The sequence below is a fragment of the Megascapheus bottae genome, chromosome 20 (genome assembly GCF_031878675.1).
Source record: "Megascapheus bottae isolate mThoBot1 chromosome 20, mThoBot2.hap1, whole genome shotgun sequence".
In the NCBI taxonomy this organism is placed as follows: domain Eukaryota; kingdom Metazoa; phylum Chordata; class Mammalia; order Rodentia; family Geomyidae; genus Megascapheus; species Megascapheus bottae.
In genome coordinates, this window is record NC_143528.1 from 3,890,337 (window position 1) to 3,912,812 (window position 22,476).

At 41.9% G+C, this 22,476-nt stretch overlaps 1 protein-coding gene across 7 annotated transcripts in view; it reads right to left on the reverse strand.

The window, feature by feature from the left end:
* Positions 1–13,427: 13,427 nt before the first annotated feature.
* Tacc1 (transforming acidic coiled-coil containing protein 1) overlaps positions 13,428–22,476 on the reverse strand; it is a 106,178-nt gene continuing 97,129 nt past the window's right edge. For all 7 annotated transcript variants that reach the window (XM_090353893.1, XM_090353895.1, XM_090353894.1 and 4 more), the window contains 2 exons: positions 20,021–20,141; positions 13,428–18,672 (listed from right to left, as the gene is read on the reverse strand). In XM_090353893.1, the coding sequence (XP_090210019.1) occupies positions 18,604–18,672; positions 20,021–20,141 (190 nt within the window). In that variant the 3' untranslated portion in view covers positions 13,428–18,603. The remainder of the gene's footprint in view (positions 18,673–20,020; positions 20,142–22,476) is intronic.

Here is a 22,476-nt window from a genome sequence, read left to right on the forward strand (position 1 = left end):
GCATGCTAACCAAGCACTCTACCACCAGGCCAAACTTCCAGCCCCAAATTCTTGACTCTTTTAAGGTTGACTTAGTCTGCACATGTGAGGATGTAACCCATAGTTCTATGCTACTTTTAGTGATTCCTGTGTTCAATTTTGACAGGAATCCACATCTGCTCAGCAACTCTATGGTGTACAGAATTAGTCCTCAGTGAGCCTTTATGGATTCTTGCATGTTTTCTTTTCTTTTGTTTGCTATTTGAAAAAAAGATCTTGTTCTGTGATCTTGAATTTGTGATCCTTCTGTTTCTGCTTCTTATGGCTGGTCCACTTATTTTTCTTTTTTAGTGGTATAAAGATTCGAATGCAGGGCCTCACCTTTATAGGCAAGTATTCCAAGCTGGGACTGCTTCCATTTCTTTTTTGTACTGGTAAGGGTTCATTTCTTGGACCATAATCTGCCTATTTTTGGTTTCCCTTCAAATTTGGGATGACAGGCAGAAGCCACCACTTTCAGCTTTCTTCTACTGAAATAAAATATTACAGAATTTCTGCTCCAAGCTAATCTGGAACTGGATCCTTGCTTCCCAGGCTAGGATCCAACCACTATACCCAGCCCTGGGATGAGAAGGGGTCTTAGGAACTTTTCTGGCCTTAAACCCAAATCCTTCTATCTCAACCTTCTAAGCACCTAGGATCACAGGTTAAGGCACTGGTGCTGGCTTTTTTGGCTTTGTTTCTTTAATGAACATATAGTACTTGGAAATATGTATGCAGCCATGGATGCTTTTATTAGCATACATTAGTTGTAATCACAGTTTTCATTGTGACTTTCTTTTTTCTTTTTTCTCTCTTTTTTTTTTTTTTTTTTTTTGCCAGTCCTGGGCTTGAGCTCAGGGCCTGAGCACTGTCCTTGGACTTTCTCAAGGCTAGAGCTCTACCACTTGAGCCTCAGCACCACTTCCGGCTTTTTGCTATGTATGTGGGGTACCGAGGAATCGAACCTGGGTCTTCGTGCATGCTAGGCAAACACTCTACCACTAGGCCAGACTCCCGGCCCCCTTCATTGTGACTTTATATATATATATATATATATATATATGTATACTATATTTGATCAAACCACTTCATCTATCACTCTCCCTTGTCCTACTCTTCCTTTCTGAAACAATTTCAACAGGTTTCATCAATGTATTTTCATATATACAAATAAACTACATTAACCGTATTGGGACATGGATTTGTGTGTGTGTGTGTGTGTGTGTGTGTGTGTGTGTGTGTGTGTGTGTGTGATCCTCAGATTTCAGCCTCCTGAGTAGCTAGGATAATAGGCATGAGTCACCAGCACTCAGCTAGGTCATATATTTTTATAAGTGGCTATCATTATTGTGAAAAAATGCTCTTTGAAATGGTAACTCCTCTACACAACACCTTAATAATAATAGACTAGAAATAAATTAAGAATACTTTTTGGTTTTTTTGTCAGTCGTGGGGCTTGAACTCTGAGCCTGTCCCTAAGCTCTTCAGCTCAAGCTAGCATTCTACCACCTGAGCCAGAGCGCCACTTACAGTTTTCTGGTGGTTGATTGTAGATAAGAGTCTCATGACCTTTTCTGCTGAGGCTGGCTTTGGACTGTGGTCCTCAGATCTCAGCCTCCTGATTAGCTAGGATTACAGGTGTGAGCCACTGTCTTAAGAATGCTTTTGAGGGGCCAGGAGTTTTGCCTAGAGGTAGAGTGCTTGCCTAGCATGCACGAAGACCCAGGTTTGATTCCTCAGTACCACTTTCATAGAAAAAGCTAGAAGTGGTGCTGAGGCTGAAGTGGTAGAGCTCTGGCCTTGAGAAAGTCCAGGGACAGTGCTCAGGCCCTGAGCTCAAGCGCAGGACTGGCAAAAAAAAAAAAAGAATGCTTTTTAAAGATAATGTTGATGGTGAAATTCTACCACAGGTAGGAACCTGCTATTTCTTCCTCTCCTCCCCCTATTTAGTGTACACAGAGAGCATTTAGTAAGTACTTAGCAACATTTTCTAGATGTTGAAAAGGGGTCTTGTGAATTTTTCTGCCCTGGCTGGCCTCAACCCAAAATCTTCCTATTATCCTAAAACACAGTGTGTCCACAGTCAACAAATGAAGCTATTAGCACAGGCTTTGCAAAGTCTGTGCTTTTACAGAAAGGGAAATAAAAGTTCCTGTGGTTAACTATTTATCATAGCAAAGATATGGAACCAACCCAGATGCGCCTCAGTAGATGATTGGATCATGCACGAAGATTTGCTATTTATACACAATGGTATTCTATGCTGCCATCAGAAAGAACAACATTGCATCATTTGAAAGGAAATGGAAAGAGAGAAAAAATTGTATTAAGTGAAGTAAGCCAGACCCAAAGGAACATAGGCTCAATGGTTTCCCTCATTTGTAATAATTAGTACAAATCTAGGACTCTCCTAGCAGAGGATTACAATAGCTCAAAACCAAGATAAAGAAAGCCTTATAGGATGAGGCTAAATGAAAGGACCTCCAGGATATGGAAACATATCCTGTGATTGTTGTTCTTCATGTACTATGTTATTTCTCTTCTCTTTTGTTGCCCTTTGGTTAATCCCATATTGTTACAGTATCTGACTTTGTTACCTGGTATATTGTATATATGTTTATTTGAAATAGGAAAGGGAAGGGGGAAAACAAGATGTTTGGGAGAGGTAGGGGGAGGGAAATGGGGACAAGAACATGAGAAGGGGTATCAATGTGTGAGAAGTAATATACCCTCTATCTGGCAAATATAACTGTTTCTGTATAAATGTTCCTGCAGTTAATTGTAGTCCTCCCCTCTCCCCGCCCCACCCCTGGTCTGGGGCTAGAACTCTGAGTCTGGGCATTGTACCTGAGCTTTTTTTGCTCAAGGCTACTGCTCTACCACAGTTCTACTTCCAGAGTTGGGGTAGTTGACTAGAGATAAGTCTCACAGACTTGCCTGCCCTGGCTGGCTTTGAGCCATGATCCTCAAATCTCAGCTATCCAAATGCTGGGGATTCCAGGCCTGCACCACCATGCCAGGCTCAACATCATTTCTGAAGCTATTTTTATATTTGCTAGGCATACTTACATCTCAAGGTCATACTAAAAGTGCAGGACTGGGAAGCTGGTTCTTCTTCCCTGACCTGAGATTTCCACCGTGACCACGCTGTGACCATGGCATGTCTGCTTCTGTCCTTCCCACCCCACCCACCCTCCTATTTTTCTTTCAGAAGCCTATTAGAAAACTTGGAGCTGCTTTCTGAGTCTTTTGGTGATATCACTCACCATGAACTTGGCCTGGCTGTGGCCAGGAAAGCAGATTCAAAACAAAGGCCATCCTCAGGTTTCTGATATTTGAACTCAAAATCTGGCTGGAATTCTTGCTGAACTCATCACTGTAAAATAAATTTCAAATATCTGTGGGCTTCTCCTCCCTCTGCACCCCATTCTAAACACAGCTTCTGCAAAGACGTCTCCTCTGGGGTTAAGGGCCTGTCTGCTTCCGGGAACAAATGTAAACCCAAGGGATCTTTGAAAAGCAGTTGCTAGCTGGAGAGCATCCCTTCCCCTTATTGGTGAGCTCATTCCCCCTGGGACCAAGTGACATTTCCATTCTTGGGTGTACTCTGTTTTTTCTTTAGATTAGTTTCTGTGTAAACATTCCTCAGCAAAATTATTTTCACATTTTAAGGAGACTTTTGAAAGTCTAGTCAAATGGATTCCTTGTTCCTTCACCCAAACTCCCAAGTTGATCCAGTCTCTCTCCCCAACTTTCCTACTTCTCAGACACTCAAATTCAGACTGTCTATTAATACCTTTTGCCTTTTTCCTCCCTTCCTTCCTTCCTTCCTTCCTTCCTTCCTTCCTTCTTTCCTTCCTTCCTTCTTTCCTTCCTTCCTTCCTTCCTTCCTTCCTTCCTTCCTTCCTTCCTTCCTTCTTTCCTTCCTTCCTTCTTTCCTTCCTCATCCTTTCCTCCCTCTTTTCTTCTTTCTTTGATTTTATGATGCTGGGGGTAGAATCTGGGGCTTTGAATATATTAGGCAAGCACTTTACCACGGAGCCACCCCTCAAGTGCTCCATTAGTTTGTTAAAATATTGTCACCCTACTTTCTGAAATCCCTGCGTTGTCCCCTCCCCCAGTTCTTGGGTTTGAACTGAGAGCCTTGAGCTTGCTCAGCTGACTTGTTCTGCTGGTGCTCTACTTTTTGAGCCATACTGACAGCCTAGATTCTTGCTGGTTATTTTGGAAGTGGAGTCTACTGGGCATTTCAGCATAGGCTGCTTTAGAATCCTGATCCTCTAGATCTCGGCTTTCTGAGTAGATGGGTTACAGGTGTGAACCATCAGCCCCTAGTTTGACATTTCCCTTTTTTTTTTTTGGCCAGTCCTGGGCTTGAGCTCAGGGCCTGAGCACTGTCCTTGGACTTTCTCAAGGCTAGAGCTCTACCACTTGAGCCTCAGCACCACTTCCAGCTTTTTTTCTATGTATGTGGTACCGAGGAATCGAACCCGGGTCTTCATGCATGCTAGGCAAGCACTTTAACCACTAGGCCAAACTCTCGGCCCCAGACATTTCCCTTTTGAAGTTTGTCTTTCTGTGGCTGCAGCCAAAGCTAGGCCTACTAAGATGCCAAGGTCAGAGAAATCAGGGAGTGAGAACACATCCTGGCAGGCAATCTTTCTGCCCAGGATCCATCCTACGAGAAGGCTCAGGAGCAACAGACAGGCCTAGAGGCATCTTCCAGCAGCACTGGGGAGGATTTTGCCATCACTTAAGGATAAATAACCAGTTGTGACTCTAATCTCAGCACTCAGAAGGCTGGAGCAGAAGGATTAAGCCTGGGCTCATAAAGACAAAAGAGAGACAAGGAAAGAAGGATGGAAATAAAGAAGAAGGAAGGAAGGAAGGAAGGAAAGAAGGAAGGAAAGAAGGAAGGAAGGAAGGAAGGAAGGAAGGAAGGAAGGAAGGAAAGGAGAGAGGGAGGGAGGGAGAAAGGGAGGGAGGGAGAGAAAGAAAGAAAGAAAGAAAGAAAAAAAGAAAGAAAGAAAGAAAGAAAAGCTGAATGTAGTTTAGGAGGCATATCCCTCTAGTTCTAGTCCTTCCACGTTTGACAATAATACTCCTTCAAATGAAGTGACAAATGCCTAAAGGCCAGTGGGAGAGATTTCAGGAGAATGACTCACTAAGTTACTTCAGAAAGCTTTGGCTCACAGTGCACACAAGTGGCTGTCTGTCTGGACTGTGTTTGCTGTGCAGATGAAGCATCAGTGTTTGGTCCCAATAGCATACAAATCCATTGTCAGGTCGTTGCTATGTGGAATCTTAGGGGATGCAGAAGATTTTATACCCTGCCATAAACCTTTTTATTTTTATTTTTTTACAAGACAATTATAAATAATAAAATGGGGCCAGACTGACACGATACCTAGACAAGCTAGGAAAAGAAATGGTCAAGGGCTATTAGAATACTACTATGGGTCAGTGTTATAGACCAGAACTAGGATGGTACCAGAACTAGGGGGAAAAATGAAAAGGCAGATGAGTGCCCAAAGGCACAGATAGACATAGAATCTGATCCACCCACAGAAATGAAATGGGTCCAACCAGGCTCTGCAGATGCTACCTACAAAAGATGTCTCCAGGTACTCAAGCCTCCCTCAGCTCCCTCACAGCCTACCAGGTGGGGACAACGCATCTGCCTGTCGCTGCCAACAGCCCTCTGCTTCCTGAACACTGAGTTGCGAAGTTACACACAAAGGCACTATTGTATTTTTTTGCCTATATATCTATCTGTTCATCTACCTACCTCTCTATCTCCTAATTACTTAGTGTCTATAATGTTAGAAATTATTAACTTGTGGGTTTTTTTCCCTCATTCTAGGTCTTGAATGGCTTTTTTAGCCACATATCCAGCCTGGCTTTATTTTGGTTAATTGGAGCTGGAGTCTTAGGGACTTTTCTGCCTGGACTGGCTTCAAACCACAGTCTTCCAGGTCTTGAGTAGCTAGGATTATAGATGTAAGTCACCAGCACTGAGCTGAAAATGTTAATTCAGATGGTAGATTTTCAAATAGGGATTCCAGAAAAAGTCACATTTCTCAATGTGGAACTAAAGCCAAATAAATGAAACAGCTGTGACAGGTGACTATGCATAGAATTAAAGGTAAATCTTACAAATTGAAAAGAACTCAAGTTCTAAGATAACGTTCAAATGCTAGTGTTCCAACGATTGAACATAGTTTTTGAAAGATCACAGAGTTCATAGAGCCAGTCCAAACTCCTGCTGTTACACAGGTGTCAAGAAAGGAATCAGCAAGATTAATTGGACAGCCCAGGGCTCAACACACAGGCCAGTCACTCACCCTGGCCAGTTCTCTGAATGTCAGTCTACAGAGAATAGTCAGAGAAAAAACTGAATGAAACCTTTCTTTCATCTAGGTCAAATTAACACATATTAATTTATCCTTTCCTAGCTTTGTAAAAAGTCATTAAACATACCTCGTCCATTGGATAACATATGGCTATAACATATGGATAACATATGCTATAAGCACAGTAACTGCTCTGGTGAAATGGAGGAGAGCTCACCACTTCCTTACGAAGTATCTTCCATGTGAAGAAAATGTCTGAAGAAAAAAGGGGAGTGGATTCAGGGGTAGACTGCTAGCCTAACATGCAGAAGGCCTTGGTTTAGTGTCTTGAACTGAGAAAAGATGAGAGACAAGGAGGGAAAGAAGGAGGGAGGCAGGGATAAGAGGAGGAAAGGAAATGGGAAAGGTGACTTTCATGTTAGTATCTTTTTCTTTTTGCAGTACTGGGAATAAACCCAGGGTCTCCAGCTTCTCAAGCCCAGGTTCCAGCTCTTAGCAACAGCCCCAGCCCACAGGTTGTCTTTCCAGTGGGAAGGGAAGAATACTTCTGACAATGGGAACAAAGCCCCAAAGGAGACTGGGAACCCAAACAGGCTACCAGCCCTCTTCAATTAACCTCGAGAAAACAAGAGTGGTGCTGTGGCTCAAGGTGTAGGGGTAGGGTGGTAGCCTTGAGCTGAAGAGCTCAGGGACAGTGCCCAGGCCCAGAGTTCAAGCCCCATGATCAACAACAACAACAAAAATTAGTGACTTAGGTTGTGCTGAATTTGTGAAACTTTACTGAAAAAAATGATAACTGCTACAACATTTAAATTTCATAGGGTTTTTTGTTGTTGTTGTTTTGTTTTGTTGGTGGTGGTGGGTTTTTTTTTTTTTTTTTTTTTGCCAGTCCTGGGGTTTGAGCACTGTGCTTGGGCTTTCTCAAGGCTAGAGTTCTACAACACCATTTCTGGCTTTTTCTATGTATGTGGTAGTAAGGAATTGAACCCAGGTCTTTCTGCATGCTAGGCAAGCACTCTACCAATAGGCCAAACTCCTGGCTCCTGGATTTTTAATTTTCAAAAATATTTTTAAACTTTTTAAGCTCATAAGACATTTAAAAATATACAACACACACACACACACACACAAAGTGTAATAAGTTTCATGAAACAGTACTTACCTACTATTTATACAAAAATCAATCCCTTTCTATTCTCTTCTCTTGTGGTCTCCAGGGTTTGAAAAACAAAGCTCCCCAAATCTTGGGAATGGCACCTTCTAGTGGCCATTCCACATATTTGCATGGCAAATGCTGCTGGAAGTCAAACCTATTTTACACATCTTTTGGGGGCTGAAAATTGATGAGGTAAAAATCAACTGAAAGTAAGGGAAACAAGTGACTGGAAAATCTAAGGCTTCTTGAGAGACAAATTATTGTCAAGGCCAGCCTTGCCATGAAATAGAAAGCCCATTCATTGTTGCACATAACCACAAAATATTGTCATTTTTGCCTGAATGTATCAAATTAGCTAATTGTGCCTGAAAGCACAAAATTAGTTGTCTTTTGTGTAGAACAGAATTCCCAAGTTTTGTGGCTGGATATTTATAATGAGTTTGCCTGTCTAGCCAGGCACCAGTGACTCTTACCTGTAGTCTAAGCTACTCAGGTGGCTGGGACCTGAAGGTTCTGGTTCAAAGCCAGCCAGGGCAAGGAAGTCTATGAGACTTTTATCTCCAATTAACCAACAAAAAGCTGAAATTGGAGTGCCAGCTGCCAGCCTTGAATGAAAAAGCTAAGGGACAGTGCCCAGGCCGTTCATTGATTCTCAGTGATGCAGAATGTCCAGGTTGGCTCTCCTGGAGCTGGGGGCATCTCAGGGAGAAGTTTAAGTGTTGCTTGAGTCAATGACTCTTGGGAGACGCCCTCTTCTTCATGGTTGGAGAGGAGGGCATCAGAACTGAGCTCTAGAAACAACAAATGAAAACCTGGTCTGGAGACTTGAAGCCAGGCCTTTCCCCTTATTGTATAATGTGTAGTTAGTTATTTCACCTCCTAGAATTTTGTAGCTAAAGCAAACATGAGGAAAGTTCACATCAGCCTATGGTATCAGTCAACATACCTCAAGCAAGTATTTAGTGACTTCAAAAGGGAAATCCAGGGATCCTTTGGTCTCATAGTTAGCACTGGAGTGGAACTTGTAAAATCACAAAACCAGAAAGTTCCTTGTAGTGGTTTTAGTCCAGACAAGGGCATTAAGGACCTGCCCATTGTAGCTGACCAGAGCCTATGTTCCAGCTCTCCACCCCTAAGCCCTTACCACAAACAAGGGCTTTGCACGGCAAAGATATGGTAACTCTTCATCTGGGACTAGGCTTTAGGAGCCCATACCACTGAATGAGTGATAAGATTATGCAAAGGGGTGTGTGTGTGTGTGTGTGCGTGTGTGTGTGTGTGTGTGTGCCCGCACGCGCGCACGCGCACACACACACATGCACACACACACACACACACACACACACATGCGCACACACCTGTGTACTACAATGAAATGGTTCCATGTGGGATGAGGAAAGAGAACTAATTCACACAATGAATAGTGTTTTCCTGTACAATGCTGAACAATACTGCCCAAAATATGTTCCAAATCCTAACTAAAGAGAACAAATTTAAAATCAAACATTACCAGCTCAACTTTCCAGCTATTTTGTTTTTACATGCTTTTTTTTTTGCTTTATTTTCCAGTTACTTTTGAGAATAATCTACTTACAAGAAAGAGTCTGTACATAACATTTTTTTTTTGCCAGTCCTGGGCTTGAACTCAGGGCCTGAGCATTGTCCTTGGACTTTCTCAAGGCTAGAGCTCTTCCACTTGAGGCTCAGCACCACTTCTGGCTTTTTTTTTTTTCTATGTATGTGGTACCGAGGAATCGAACCCAGGTCCTCGTGCATGCTAGGCAAGCACTTTAACCACTAGGCCAAACTCCCGGTCCCTGTACATAACATTTTTAAAGAAGAGTGCACATGGGAAATTCAAATGTTCCTTGCATTTACATTGGCTAAAATATTATTTGTTAACTGAGGTATATCTTAAGTCTGAGACCTAAGCTTCTAAAGGAATTTTATAGCTGGCAAAGGAAAAATAAAGACTCCCAAAATGTCCTGTTTTATAGCTGGTGTAGGCCTGGGCAATCTTGGCTGGTCAGTAAATCATAAAGAGGGGTTCCTATTTATTTTATACCTCAGACACCCTAAGTTTGGAACCTTTTGTCGTCAGCAAATTCTCAATTCCTTCACCTTCTACAAGATTAGACAACCCTGCGTTCCCAAAGCTTTCTTATTTTTGAGATAATAAAACTAATCATGTTTTTGGCTCTAAAGAGGAGTCACCATTTGAATGTTTTGGTTGGTTCCTTTTTTTTTTTTTTTTAATGGGCTGTGAACTCAAGACAGGTACTCTGTCACTCAAGCTCATCACAGCGTCATCCCTGTCCCCCTTGCCTAGTACATTCAGGGAATCACTCTGGCTCAGCTACATTCAGGTATCAATTCAGGGTATCACTCTGGCTCAGACCAACTGTGCTCCACCTGCAGCCCAGCTATTTGGCTGGTTAACTGGAGATAGAGTCTCTTTGGACTTTTCTGCCTAGTGACTTCAAACCTCAATCCTCCTAATTAGCTGGGCTAGTTAGGCTGGAGCACGTATATAAGAGGATTCATTTCAAGTCAGCTGGAGCAGGAACATCTGTGAGATAAAGAATCCCTGCTTAGTTATTGTTATACAGCTGCTGGGGGCCAGCTTCCCACCGAGATCTTCCAGTCTCCTGAGTAGCTGATAGTACAGGTTTGCCCTACCACATCCAAACCTAGAAAATGTCTTCAACTTTGGCTTTAGATAATGATGATAGTCATTAATAAGGGCTTATTTACTTTGAGAACATTGTTGCAGTCCTCATTATCCACTTTGTCTAGTAGGAACTGTTATAGGCTAGAATTTCAGAAAACTCAAGCCCAGGAAGGTGGAATGACTGAGCAGCTAGTGGGAAATTTACTCAACACTACTCTGTTACAGTGCTTACCATGTGGTAATTTTGTTACATATTCCTTTTTCCTGGATTGTTTGTCCATCTGAACATACAAGCCAATCAAACGATCATGTTTTGCTTTGAGGTTTAAGACTAATCTCATAGACCACTCTACCCTCAGATCAAAGTATATAAAGCTTAATTATATAAAAACTAATATGCATTTCCCTAAGAAGCTTAGAAATGTAGACCAATAATGGCTTACTTTTGGGTAAGAATACAGGTTTTGCTCTTGGTTATTTGTTATTTTATGTTGATCCCCAGGCTTGAACTCAGGGCCTGGGTCCTGTCCTTGAACTTTTTCACGTACAGCTAGCACCCTATTAATTGAACCATTCATTCCACTTCTGGGTTTTTGATGGTTAGTTGAAGATAAACAAACAAACAAACAAGCAAGCCCTCATGAACTTTCATTTCTGGGCTGGCTTTGAACCTCAATCCTTAGAACTTGGCCTCCTGACAAGTAGCTAGGACTACAGGCTTTAGCCACCAGTGCCTTCCAAGGAGTTTTAACTAGCACATCAAGCACATCTTTTTTTTTTTTTTTTTTTTTTTTTGCCAGTCTTGGGCTTGAGCCCAGGGCCTGAGCACTGTCCTTGGACTTTCTCAAGGCTAGAGCTCTACCACTTGAGCCTCAGCACCACTTCTGGCTTTTTTCTATGTATGTGGTGCCGAGGAATTGAACCCGGGTCTTCATGCATGCTAGGCAAGCACTTTAACCACTAGGCCAAACTCCCAGCCCCACATTACGCACATTTAAACAAAGCTTCAGTAAAACATAGAAGCCAGCCCAGACACTGGTGGCTCAAGACTTTAACCCTACTTACTCAGGAAGCTGAGTCCTGAAGAATCTGCCTCAATTTAACCAGCAAAAAAGCCAGGCTGGCAGTGTGGTTCAAGTGGTAGAATGCCAGCAGTTAGCAAACTTAGGGTGGTCCTGAGTTCAAGTATAAGTACTACCCCACTTCCCAAGAAAAGTGGAAACTTTTCTAACCAACTCAACTCACCAAATCTTTCATGTTTTACTTTAAATTGTGAATGTGCCCATCTTGAGTAAATGAATCAATTTAGTATCTTCTAACAGACAACCTTCTTCTTCATTCCAGTTGTAAAATGACCCGAGTTGCCTAGATTGCTTTTTCATACTTTCTTTTAGTGTGACAAAAAACTTTGTCATGAGCTAGTTAATGCACATGAATTTGTATCTGAAGCAAATTTCACAAACCAGTACTTGTCTGAAACTGCTGCAGCAGCTTCTGGTAGTTGTCATTATTTCTTCTTTTTTTCTTGTCACTCTGGGCCTGGGCGTTGTCCCTGAGCTCTTCAGCTCAAGGCTATTGCTCTATCCCTTGAGCCACAGCACCACTTCTGGTGGTTAGTTGGAGAGAAGAGTCTCATCGCCTTCGTGCCAGGGCTGGCTTTGAACCTCAATCCTCAGATCTCAGCCTCTTGAGTAGCTAGAATTACAGGCATGAGCCACTGGCACCCAGCCATAATTTTTTTTCTCTCCTTAAAATACTGATTACTTCCAGCTATGGATTAGATCTCCTAATGTTAATTTTTTTCCTTCACCTCTTTTTAAATTATTATCCTCAAGTAGTTGTACAAAGAAGTTTCAATTTAATATGCCCATTTTTGCATATGATGCAACTAGAAATTTTAAACATTTATGACTATCTCCCACTGATTTCATGGTCTTCTACTTGGACTTAAACTCAGGGCCATACGTTCACTTAGCTTGCTTGCTCAAAGCTGGTACTCTAGCCTTGGGTCAGGCTTCAAGCCTGCTTTTTGCTGGTTAACTGGAGATGGAAGTGTTGCAAACATTTTTTGCCTTGGTTGGCTTTGAACTGAGATTCCTCAGGTCTCAGCCTACTGAGTAGCCAGGATTGTAGGCATGGGTGTTTGGCCATAGTCTATTTTTACAACTGTAAGAAGCAAACACCAGTGGTCTTAAACTATTTTTAAAAAAAACAAAAAAGGGCTGGGAGTTTCGCCTAGTGGTAGAGTGCTTGCCTAGCATGCACAAAGACCCAGGTTCGATTCCCCGGTACCACATACATAGAAAAAGCTGGAAGTGGTGCTGAGGCTCAAGTGGTAGAGCTCTAGCCTTGAGAAAGTCAAAGGACAGTGCTCAGGCCCTGAGCTCAAGCCCAGGACCGGCAAAAAACAAAACAAAACAAACAAAAACAAAAACAAAAAACCAAACAACTTGACAATACAAACTTAAAGAACCAAACTAAAATAGCAGAGAGTAAACTTCTGTCATATTTTCCCCAGTAATTCTCGTGTCCCCTCCTTCAGTGAGTTTTCTGGATTTTCTTTGCAGTTCAGGGAACACCTGGATGAGACATTTTCCTTTTAAGAATCTCATAGGTTGCAGTCTCTTCGTGCAATGTGGAAGGGACAATGTCCCCATTTCCTCAGGGATCCCCACCCATGGTGAGAAATGAAGCATTGGAATCCTCTTGCTTACCTTTTCCAATAATATAACACAACATTTCCTGCCTACCCCTTTGAATGGAAAGCTGCCTGGCCAGTATTGGAAGTTTTTTCCTGATAGTAACCTAGAAGAAACATAGAATGTCAACTATTTTTCTGAAGCCTGTGATGTTTACCCAGCTCTGACTTATCCCGTGTTCTTCACCAAGTCAGAAAGCATAAGGAAACTTGGCTTCCCAGGATTGGAAAACTGCAAGGGTGAACAACCAGCCTCTAGGCAAAACCAAGCCTCGGCTAGAGTCTGTTTGCACAGATGTAAAGTAATGGTCATTTATAAGGCAAGGTCTGAGTTCTCAAGTTTGTTTTGTTTTTAATTACACACCCAACCAAATGCATAAAACCACAAAATGAGTGTGGAGAAAATGTCATCTTTTCTATTTTTACACTGAAATATGGAACTCATAAAAGTGAGGCTGCCATAAACTTTCACTCAAGAGAGAAAAATGATTTACAGCCAGGAAAAACACCACCACACACACCCAGACCTAACAGTGGTAAACAGTTTTTATTCAGGCAATGAAACATGGAAAAAATATATTAATCATTATAATAATTTCATTTGTGTGAGTATAACTTTTACAAATATTTACTTGACATATAAAAAAGGGAAATTACTATGAATATAAAATCTATGTAGATGAGGAATCCACTCCCGCCCTCCTAGCAGGGACACGCCCTAACCTGCCAGGTGAGGACAGTAGTGGGAGCCAGTGTGCAATAGGCATTTACTTGTTGGCACGGTGTACAAGGGGGATCTATTGGCAAACACATACTCGCTAACGGCAATACTGACAAGCTTACTGCTATCTCTGAGAGTTAAAAAAACAAACCAAAAAAAACACCTGGATCCTGTTCACAAGGCAGGTAAGGATCGAGGCCGAGAGGGAGGCCAAGGCTGTGGTGTGACCTACATGCTGCACTGTGTCTGGACTGGACGTAGTTTTAGAGTTCAGATTTTTATCATGTCCATTTGCAAATTACTCATAAATAGAGCATATTGGTTGATGGTGTAGCAGATATTCCAGATGCCACTAAAGGCAGAGGGGGAGAGAGAGGTGTCCTGACAGCATGCGCAAAGTCCACACAGAGAAGGCATGGGCCACACCTCAGCTCCCAGCCTGGCCTCCTCTGAACAGTGAAAGCATCATACAGATCACACAGACTGTTACAGGCCAGCATTGCACACAACATCTCCGTATTAGAACTAGAACCAGAGTCTACATCATTGTATAATAGCTGTAACCATATTATAGTTAATAAAGTCATTCCTTAGGAATCTTGTATGTCCAAATCTAACTGCATGCTAAAGAGGCACAGAAATGGGATTGCATTTGGACATACACACATACACACTACACACACACCCTGCAAAAAGTGCAATAAATCTTTAGTTTCCAGAATGCAGGCTCTGGTACTAGGGAGGGTCTTCACTGGAGGGTGCTGTGTGTGTATTCTCCAGAGGAGACCCCCGCCAGAGGAGTGGATTCTTTTACTTCCTTCACCTCTACACTGTATGAGAGACTCAAAGACTGAGGAGTAAGATGCTGTTTTGATTCCTTTTTACATTTCTGGGAATGGAACAGAGCCTGGTGCATGCTGGGGAAAGAAAACTACCTACTGAACTATATCCTCAGCCCCAGTAAAATGCTTTTGAAAAATAACTGGAACTGAAGCCAGTGAAATCTGGACAGAAGTCTCCTCAGAATAACTTATTATTAGAATCTTTGAAAAGAGGTGACTTCTTAGACCTTTGGCTTGACATTCTGGCATTCCCAGAAACTATTTTGTTTCTCACTAAGCAATATTTAATTTGTCTTCTTAAAATTCACCATAATATATATACATATACATATATATACCTTTATTTAAAAAATGTGCCTGAATCATTTAATTTTTCACCACTAGTCTCTCTTGCCTAGAAGATGAAGTGAGAACCTCTCTGAGAACACATTCACAGTCACTCACACAAGAATGATGAGATGGCAGATGGCTGAAACAAAAAGTAAAGGAACAGAAAGGGATTTTAGACTATTTTCTCCACTAAGAAAGGGCGGCCTCACTCCTAGCCTGGGCACATAGATTTCATGGACTTTCCCGGCTGCTCTCGGGACCGTGGTGATTCCCCACCTCCTTGCCCTTTGCTACCGTCTCTGCAAGTGAGTGCTTCAACTGGCGGCTTAGCTCAGAATGCCTGGAGCAGTCTATGCTCTGCTTATTAGACAGACCTCACTGTGGCTGCCTAATAAATATCTAAGCCACTCTGGTGGCAGTGGTGCCACTTATGAAAAGGGAGAGGGGAACCCTGGCTGGGAAGAAAACTCACTTTGAGCTATGCTTCACATGACAGGAGGGCTTAGATTCCATACCGTTTGGATGGCAGCCAGTGGCTCAGAGCTTTTCACCACCATGGCTTCTGCACTTCCTAATTTGGTGCTTCTCAATATGTCCAGAGCCAATCAGCAGAGAAAAGTTAGGGGAAATCGTGGGCTTCACAGAGCTGCTCCAAAAAGTAAATGTGGAGAAGTCTAACTGGAACTGTCTTGCCATCAGGAAAAACTGTCTTCTAGTTACTTTAGCAAAGTAAAAATCCAAAGAAGTAGCTATGGATTTAGGTGATTGGTAAGATCACCTAAAATGTCTGAACCACTGTCTAAGCTGGTATCCTCACCCCCCTTTTTGGTTAGAGGGTGTGTGTGTGTGTGTGTGTGTGTGTGTACATATGTGCACGCAGGTGCTGAGGATCAGACCTGGGAACCCAGGGGGCCGTGCACCTGCTAGGCAAGTGCTCTACCACAGAGCTCTACCCCCAGTCCTTGATTTTGTGACACAGGATTTCTTTACATAGCCCAAGCTGACCTCAAGCCCTCAGTCATCCTGCCTCCACCTCTGGAGTGCTGGGATTACAGGCGTGGACCACCACACCCAGAGCTTGTGGGTTTTTTTTTTAATTGCCTAACAAATAAGAAACTTGGCTTCCACATGTGATGAAGTAAACTTGACTATATTCTTACTCTCTGGAGTTCTAAAAGTTTTTTGTGGGGTGGTGGGGGAAGGGAGACTTTTTTTTTAAAGAAAAATATATCTTATTCTTAGTATATTCCCTTGATTTTCCAGTTGTAAAACCTACATTTTTATTCTTGTTGGAAAGGATTCATCTGTCAAACCAAAATGGCAAGCATTTCCTCACAGTAGTTCCAATGGAGAGGCCCTTCCCAAGGGCCCTTGCTAGCTCCCGTAGGCAGCATCTTCATTCACAGAGGTCAAGTTTTGAAGTTTCTTCTACCAATGTGCTAGGGAAGAATTGTTGTCATCCATTTTCACACATGGCATAGCTGTACTTGCACAATACACAATGAGCTCAAACATGACCATGGGGCTGGGAATATAATGTAAGCCTAACATGTGCAAAACCCTGGCATTGCAAGGAAAAAAAAGATGACTGTGGATGTATAATGGAGACCACTATAGACATTTTGTATTAAAATAAATCAATATTTAAGTAAGCAAACATGGAGAAAATCACCAAAACGCAGAGTGAATGATTTTGTACTATTTCTGCAAAATGCAAAGCTCATTTGCCTTGTAGCAGAGGACTGAGAAGAGACTGGTTATACTACCAGAAGACACTGCACTGGAACTAGGACGCCAGTAGAGCATTTACATTAAGCCACAGTGACTACACTTAAGAGTCCAAATGATTGTCAAGTCAGTTCTCCAACCACAAAAAAAAAAAAATGCTGTTGTTTTTTTGTACAGAATTTAAGACAATGGTCTTTGAAATACAGCCTAAGCACCCATTGTGATACATGCATTTTGGTAAAACATGGATTCTGCCTTGAAAAAACATTACTGACCTATCTGGGGCTAAACATCACACCCACAAGAACAATATACTACTAAAGAAATACTCATTTGCAATATTTAGCGATTCTCTGGGAGGCACAATTCAATGCAGAAGTTGGCTCATGCAACAGTTTTGCAGAAGCAGGAAAACAGGGATGTAACTGAATATAGTGCATAACACCATGGAGAGTTGGGGGTGCACAATTAAGACAAAGAGTGCTTTAGCACTTGAATGTATTTCATTTTGCCTGTCCAATAACTCCCTAGCATAATGTGAGACGGTTCTATTCTGGGGTCACCATTCCATCACTCGGAATGGATTCAGAATGAGTCTGAGGAGGCTAGTTTTGTCTGTGTGGACTTCCTCCCTTACTCCCTCCTCTGTATTCAAACTATCTTTTGCAATGTTTCCCAGAGTGGCACACAGAACTTATTTTACTGTCTGTTTTGCTAAAAATTCTATCTGAAGTATGAAATCATTTGTTGCCATTGTTTAAAAACACTGAGTGATGCACCATGTAATAAAGACAACCAACCACTGGTTCCTTCAACCTAACAACTGTAATGGGACTAGAGTTACCTTTTATTTAAGTAAGATCATCTAATCATTCCACAAGTTGATTTTCTTTTGCATATTTCAAATAGGTAACAAATGGGATGTCAATTTTGTATCAGAAAATTAAAGCAGAATGACTCCAGGGTGGATTCATCCAAGTCCAGCTCTGAGCGAGGCAAACACTGCTATTTATAAGGAAAGCAGACATTCACTGAGCCTGAGGACTAAGAGCTGCACCCATCAAAGCAGAGGGCTGTCCAGATACCATGGCAACAAAACAGCACAGCAAAAAGTCTTCAGCCTTCACATATTCACTCTCCTGTGGGAATAGAGCGGTACTGAGGACTAAATCCAGAGCTGTGCATAGGCAAGTGCTCTAACACTTAATCCACACCCCTGGCTTTTTTGTATTGTATTTTTCAGATAGTCCTTGCTAGTTTTGACTGGGCTGGCTTGGCACTTCTTGTATGTGCTACCACAACTAATTATACATTTATTTATTTATTTACCTATCTATCTGTCTATCTGTTTATGAGACAGGACCTCACCATGTTGCCCAGGCTGGCCTTTACCTCCTGGGTTCAAACAATCTGCCTGCCTCGGCCTCCTGAGTAGCTGGAACTTCAGACACATAACACCGTGTTCAATCCCTAAATTGCTAAGTTGACATTTGGAGTCAGGGCTCTATTTTAAAGTAGGGGTTTTAAATATGGAAGTGTGTTCTTCTATAGAAAAGTTCTCATTTAATTATGCTTTGGGGAAAAAGCAGCAGCATAGATAAGATATACATGTATAGATACAAGTATGCGCATATAAGTACTCAGAGATCCTTGTTTATAAACTAGAAATAACAATAGGTCAAAGTCTCTCCTGCAGTAAATCCACTGATACTAGAAATGAAAAGATTAAACAGGTCATGAAAATATCTAGTAGAGGATAAGAGCCCAAACAGTAGCCACAAAATCAGAAATTAAACATGGGAAAAGAAAAAATGATGTGCATATGAACTAACGATAGTCACAAACAGCCTGTGTGACAGAACCCACACCTGGGAGCCTCACGGCTGGCACAGCAGGTTATATTCCTTCCTGTTTAGGCTGGACTCTGGGTCTTCCAGGGCTGTTGCACTGGCAGCAAAGCAGGACAGGCAGCAGGAGGAGGATGTGCTTTTTTTTTTTTTTTTTTCTTCCTCTGAAAAGGGACTGTCTTCCTGGGGTAAGGCAAGGTAATCATGGCAGATCTGCTGAGCTAACGGGAGGAATTTCAGTCGGTCTTCCCCAGTTTTGCAATCAGCTCATCACAAATTTTTGTCAGTTCTTCAATTTCTTGGTTCTGAAAGATAGATAATACAATTACACAGGCCCCTGTGTGTTCTGAAACAAAGGTAATCACTGCTGGACAGACCTACCTAGACATCTCAACTTAGTGATACTCTGCTCTCTGCATCTCTAAGGAAAGGGAGGCCATGCACTTTCAGTCCAGATAATATATGCAGGTACTTATGGTGTTGTGCTAAACCAAGTCAAGAGTAAGAGCAGCAATGGCACCCGGGAGCCTGTTCATGAACCTTTCCATTCCTACTTTTCTTCTTATCACAGGAACTGTGGGGAGCACTTGCTAAAAATACAAGTATCAGGGTCTCACTCAGCCATCAGCAGTCCAGGGATTGGATTCTAGAGTCTGCATGTCTCAAGGACACTGAGGGGCTGCCGACTGCCAGCTCTGTGGCTGTCACCAGCTTAAGTGCTTCTTGGGAGATGGAGTAAGCAAAACATAGTAGACATAAAAACGATGAGCTAAAAACCGCTTACCAGTAGGAAATAGGATACTGTTAACCAGAACCCAGCATTGAGGAAGGTTTCTTCCATTACAGTCAATTTGGCCTTGGGGCAGTTACCCTCTCTAACTGGTATACTTGTAACAAGGAACTGCAAAGCTAATCAGTGACAAGAAAAGCCCGAGGAAATGATGTATTCTTAAGATGTGCAACAACGGAATTACATTACAATCTGATACAGTCTGGTCTACTCGCTATGAAAAGGTGCCCATTGTCTTGGGAACACCCATCATGTACCACTCGATGATAGATCTTGGATAAGTGTCTTCTCCTTGCTAGCCTTTGAATAAAGTCATTTTCCTTGCTGTCATCAGGTAGGGAGCAGTCAGACTTGGGTTTGCCAATACTAACACTGACTTTAATTTGTCTACAGCTAGGTATGTTGTAAATGTAGAGCCAATCTTGCTCTGTAAGATGCTAGATGCCAGGAGCTTCTCCCAGTCATGACAGCCAATTAATCTCCAGACACTGCCTAATATCAGGAAAAACTATCCCTAATTGAGAGCCAGTGATCTAAAGCAATGAAAGGGGAAGGTGGCTACCTGTATTATATAAAAACATGCAGAAGGAATGAAAGGCCTTGTGACTACACTAAGTGTTTGATTCTCTGCATGTTCATTAAACCTCAACTTTCTCTCTGAACCCCCAGCAATAGACTTCTATGAGACCTGCATAAAAGGTTAATATCACAAGTCTACCCTGAATCACTGGGAGAGTCTGAGTTAGAAAGGCAAGGCCACTTTCATCCAAACCCATGGTGAACTAATCACCAGGTCCCATCTGAGCCTCTGTGGAGGACAAGCAAGCATTTCAGAGACTGTCTACACCAGCCCTCTGCTGTACCTTCTGCTGAAGAGCCCTCTCCAGGGACTCCACCTTCATCTGCTCCTTCCGGAGTCCAGCGTGGAGAGCTGCACTCTCAGCCTTTGCCTTGGTGCGAACCTGAGCAATTTCTTCATTGGCTCTGTTTATGGTGGGTTTTGTTGTTGTTTAGAATAAAAGAGACAAAAAGCACAGGGTTAGCCATTGGGACAGCTAGAATCAGGATATTAACTATTGATTTCCTAAAAATATATACTCAAAAGCATTGACTGCATCATCACAGAATAGTTCAGTTTCTTTATAACTCCTAATAAAATTTCCATGGCACATACCAATGACAGGATCAATCTCAATGATCAATGTGCTTCAAAATTTGTGTTTTATAATAAACCCAATTATGTAACTCTCATAGCAACCTTAATTTTTTTCTTTTGCCAGTCTTAGGGCTGGAACTTAGGGCACTGTCCCTAAGCTACTTTTATTCAAGAATAGTATTCTGCCACTTGAGCCACAGCATCACTTCTGGCTTTTTCTATTTATATGGTACTGAGGAATTGAACCCAGGACTTCATGAACGCTAGGCAAGCTCTCTACCACTAAGCCACCTTCCCAGTCCCTTTAGAATTTTTAAGCAACCTTAAATACTTTAATCCAATATAGTAATAGCAGGTCAAATCATTTTGGAAATTATCATAGCTAAACAGTCAGGATACAAAACAATATTGTTTATAAAACACAGCTCAAAGAAGCAATTTTGTTTGTGAGATGCAAAAGGAAATCTTAAAAACCATAAACGTCAGTTGATGAACAGCCTGTTAACTGATTAAAATCTCACTAGTAGTAATCAGGTACATTCAAATTAAAGACAGAAGTCTCTTATTTTTTTGATGTTGGGAATTAAATCTTGGGTCTCCCAAATCCTACTCACTCTACCACCGAGCTACACTCAGTTCCCAGACAAAGATTTAAAAGTTCATTGGAGTGGGGCCCGGAGTTTGGCCTAGTGGTAGAGTGCTTGCCTAGCATGCACAAAGATCCAGGTTCAATTCCTTGGTACCACATACATAGAAAAAGCTGGAAGTAGTGCTGTGGCTCAAGTGAAAAGAGCTCTCACCTTGAGAAAACCCAAGGACAGTGCTCAGGCCCTAAGCTTCAAGCCCAGGACTGGCTAAAAAAAAAAAAAAAAGGTCATTGGATTAGTAAAAATGAACAAGAACGATCTTGTCCTCTGTTGGTGGAGATACAAAGAAAGAATCATGTGCTCATGAGGATAAAAACTTTCTTTTGGGGGGCAAAAAGGTGAGAACCAGGACAATGTAAAACTTTTACATCTAGGAAGTGGCTCAAGTAGTGGAGTACTTGCCTGGTAAATTTGAGGCCCCAGAATAAAGTGCATACCTTCTGACCCAGCAGCTATCTATTCACACAAATACTCTTGGCTTACTTACCACTGTTTGCAATGAAAAATGATTTGAAACCATCTACATGCCCACCAATTTAAGAAAAAAGATGTTACTATAGTCTATTAAACGTTCCTGTGTGTGTGTGTGTGTGTGTGTGTGTGTGTGTGTGTGTGTGTGTGTGTGTGCGCACGCGTGCGCACGCAGGCTTGTACTGGAGATTAACTCAGGGCCAGGACACTCTTCTTTAGTTCTGTTGCTGAAACTGAGATCTGGTTTCACTTTTAACTTTTTGGTTGTTTATTGAAGGTAACAGTCTCATAGACTTTTCTGTCCAAGCTGACTTCAAACTGGGATCCGCAGACCTCAGCCTCTTGAATAGCTAGGATTACAGGCACGAAATGCAGACACTTGGCAAAGTAAAAGTAAAATGGGAAAATGGCCTTGACTTACAATAAAGCAAAAAATAAAATCTAGGTAATAAGTCCACTATTATGTGTATACACACACACATATATATTTTAAGTACAAGCAGACAAGGGATGCTAAAACATTTTGGGTACTATTTGTAAAGTCATACAGAAAAAAGTAGGAGAATACATAAATAAATCTCCTACAATAAACATACTGTACAATAATGGGACCTATGGAAGCAGAAAAAAGGTTTTATAAATAGGACTGTTTATGGAAAAATGAGCACATATGTGCCTATTTTTTTTAGAAAAATAATGAAGTTAATACATTACTTTCCTTGGATAAATTTTTAAAATTTTACTGAACCTAAGGAATAAAAAAATTAAGTCACGGGCCGGGAGTTTGGCCTAGTGGTTAAAGTGCTTGCCTAGCATGCATGAAGACCCGGGTTCGATTCCTCGGTACCACATACATAGAAAAAAAAAAGCCGGAAGTGGTGCTGAGGCTCAAATGGTAGAGCTCTAGCCTTGAGAAAGTCCAAGGACAGTGCTCAGGCCCTGAGCTCAAGCCCAGGACTGGCAAAAAAAAAAAAAAAAAAATTAAGCCAGGCCAGGCACTGATGGCTTACACCTGTGATTTTAGCAACTCCAGAACCTGAGATGT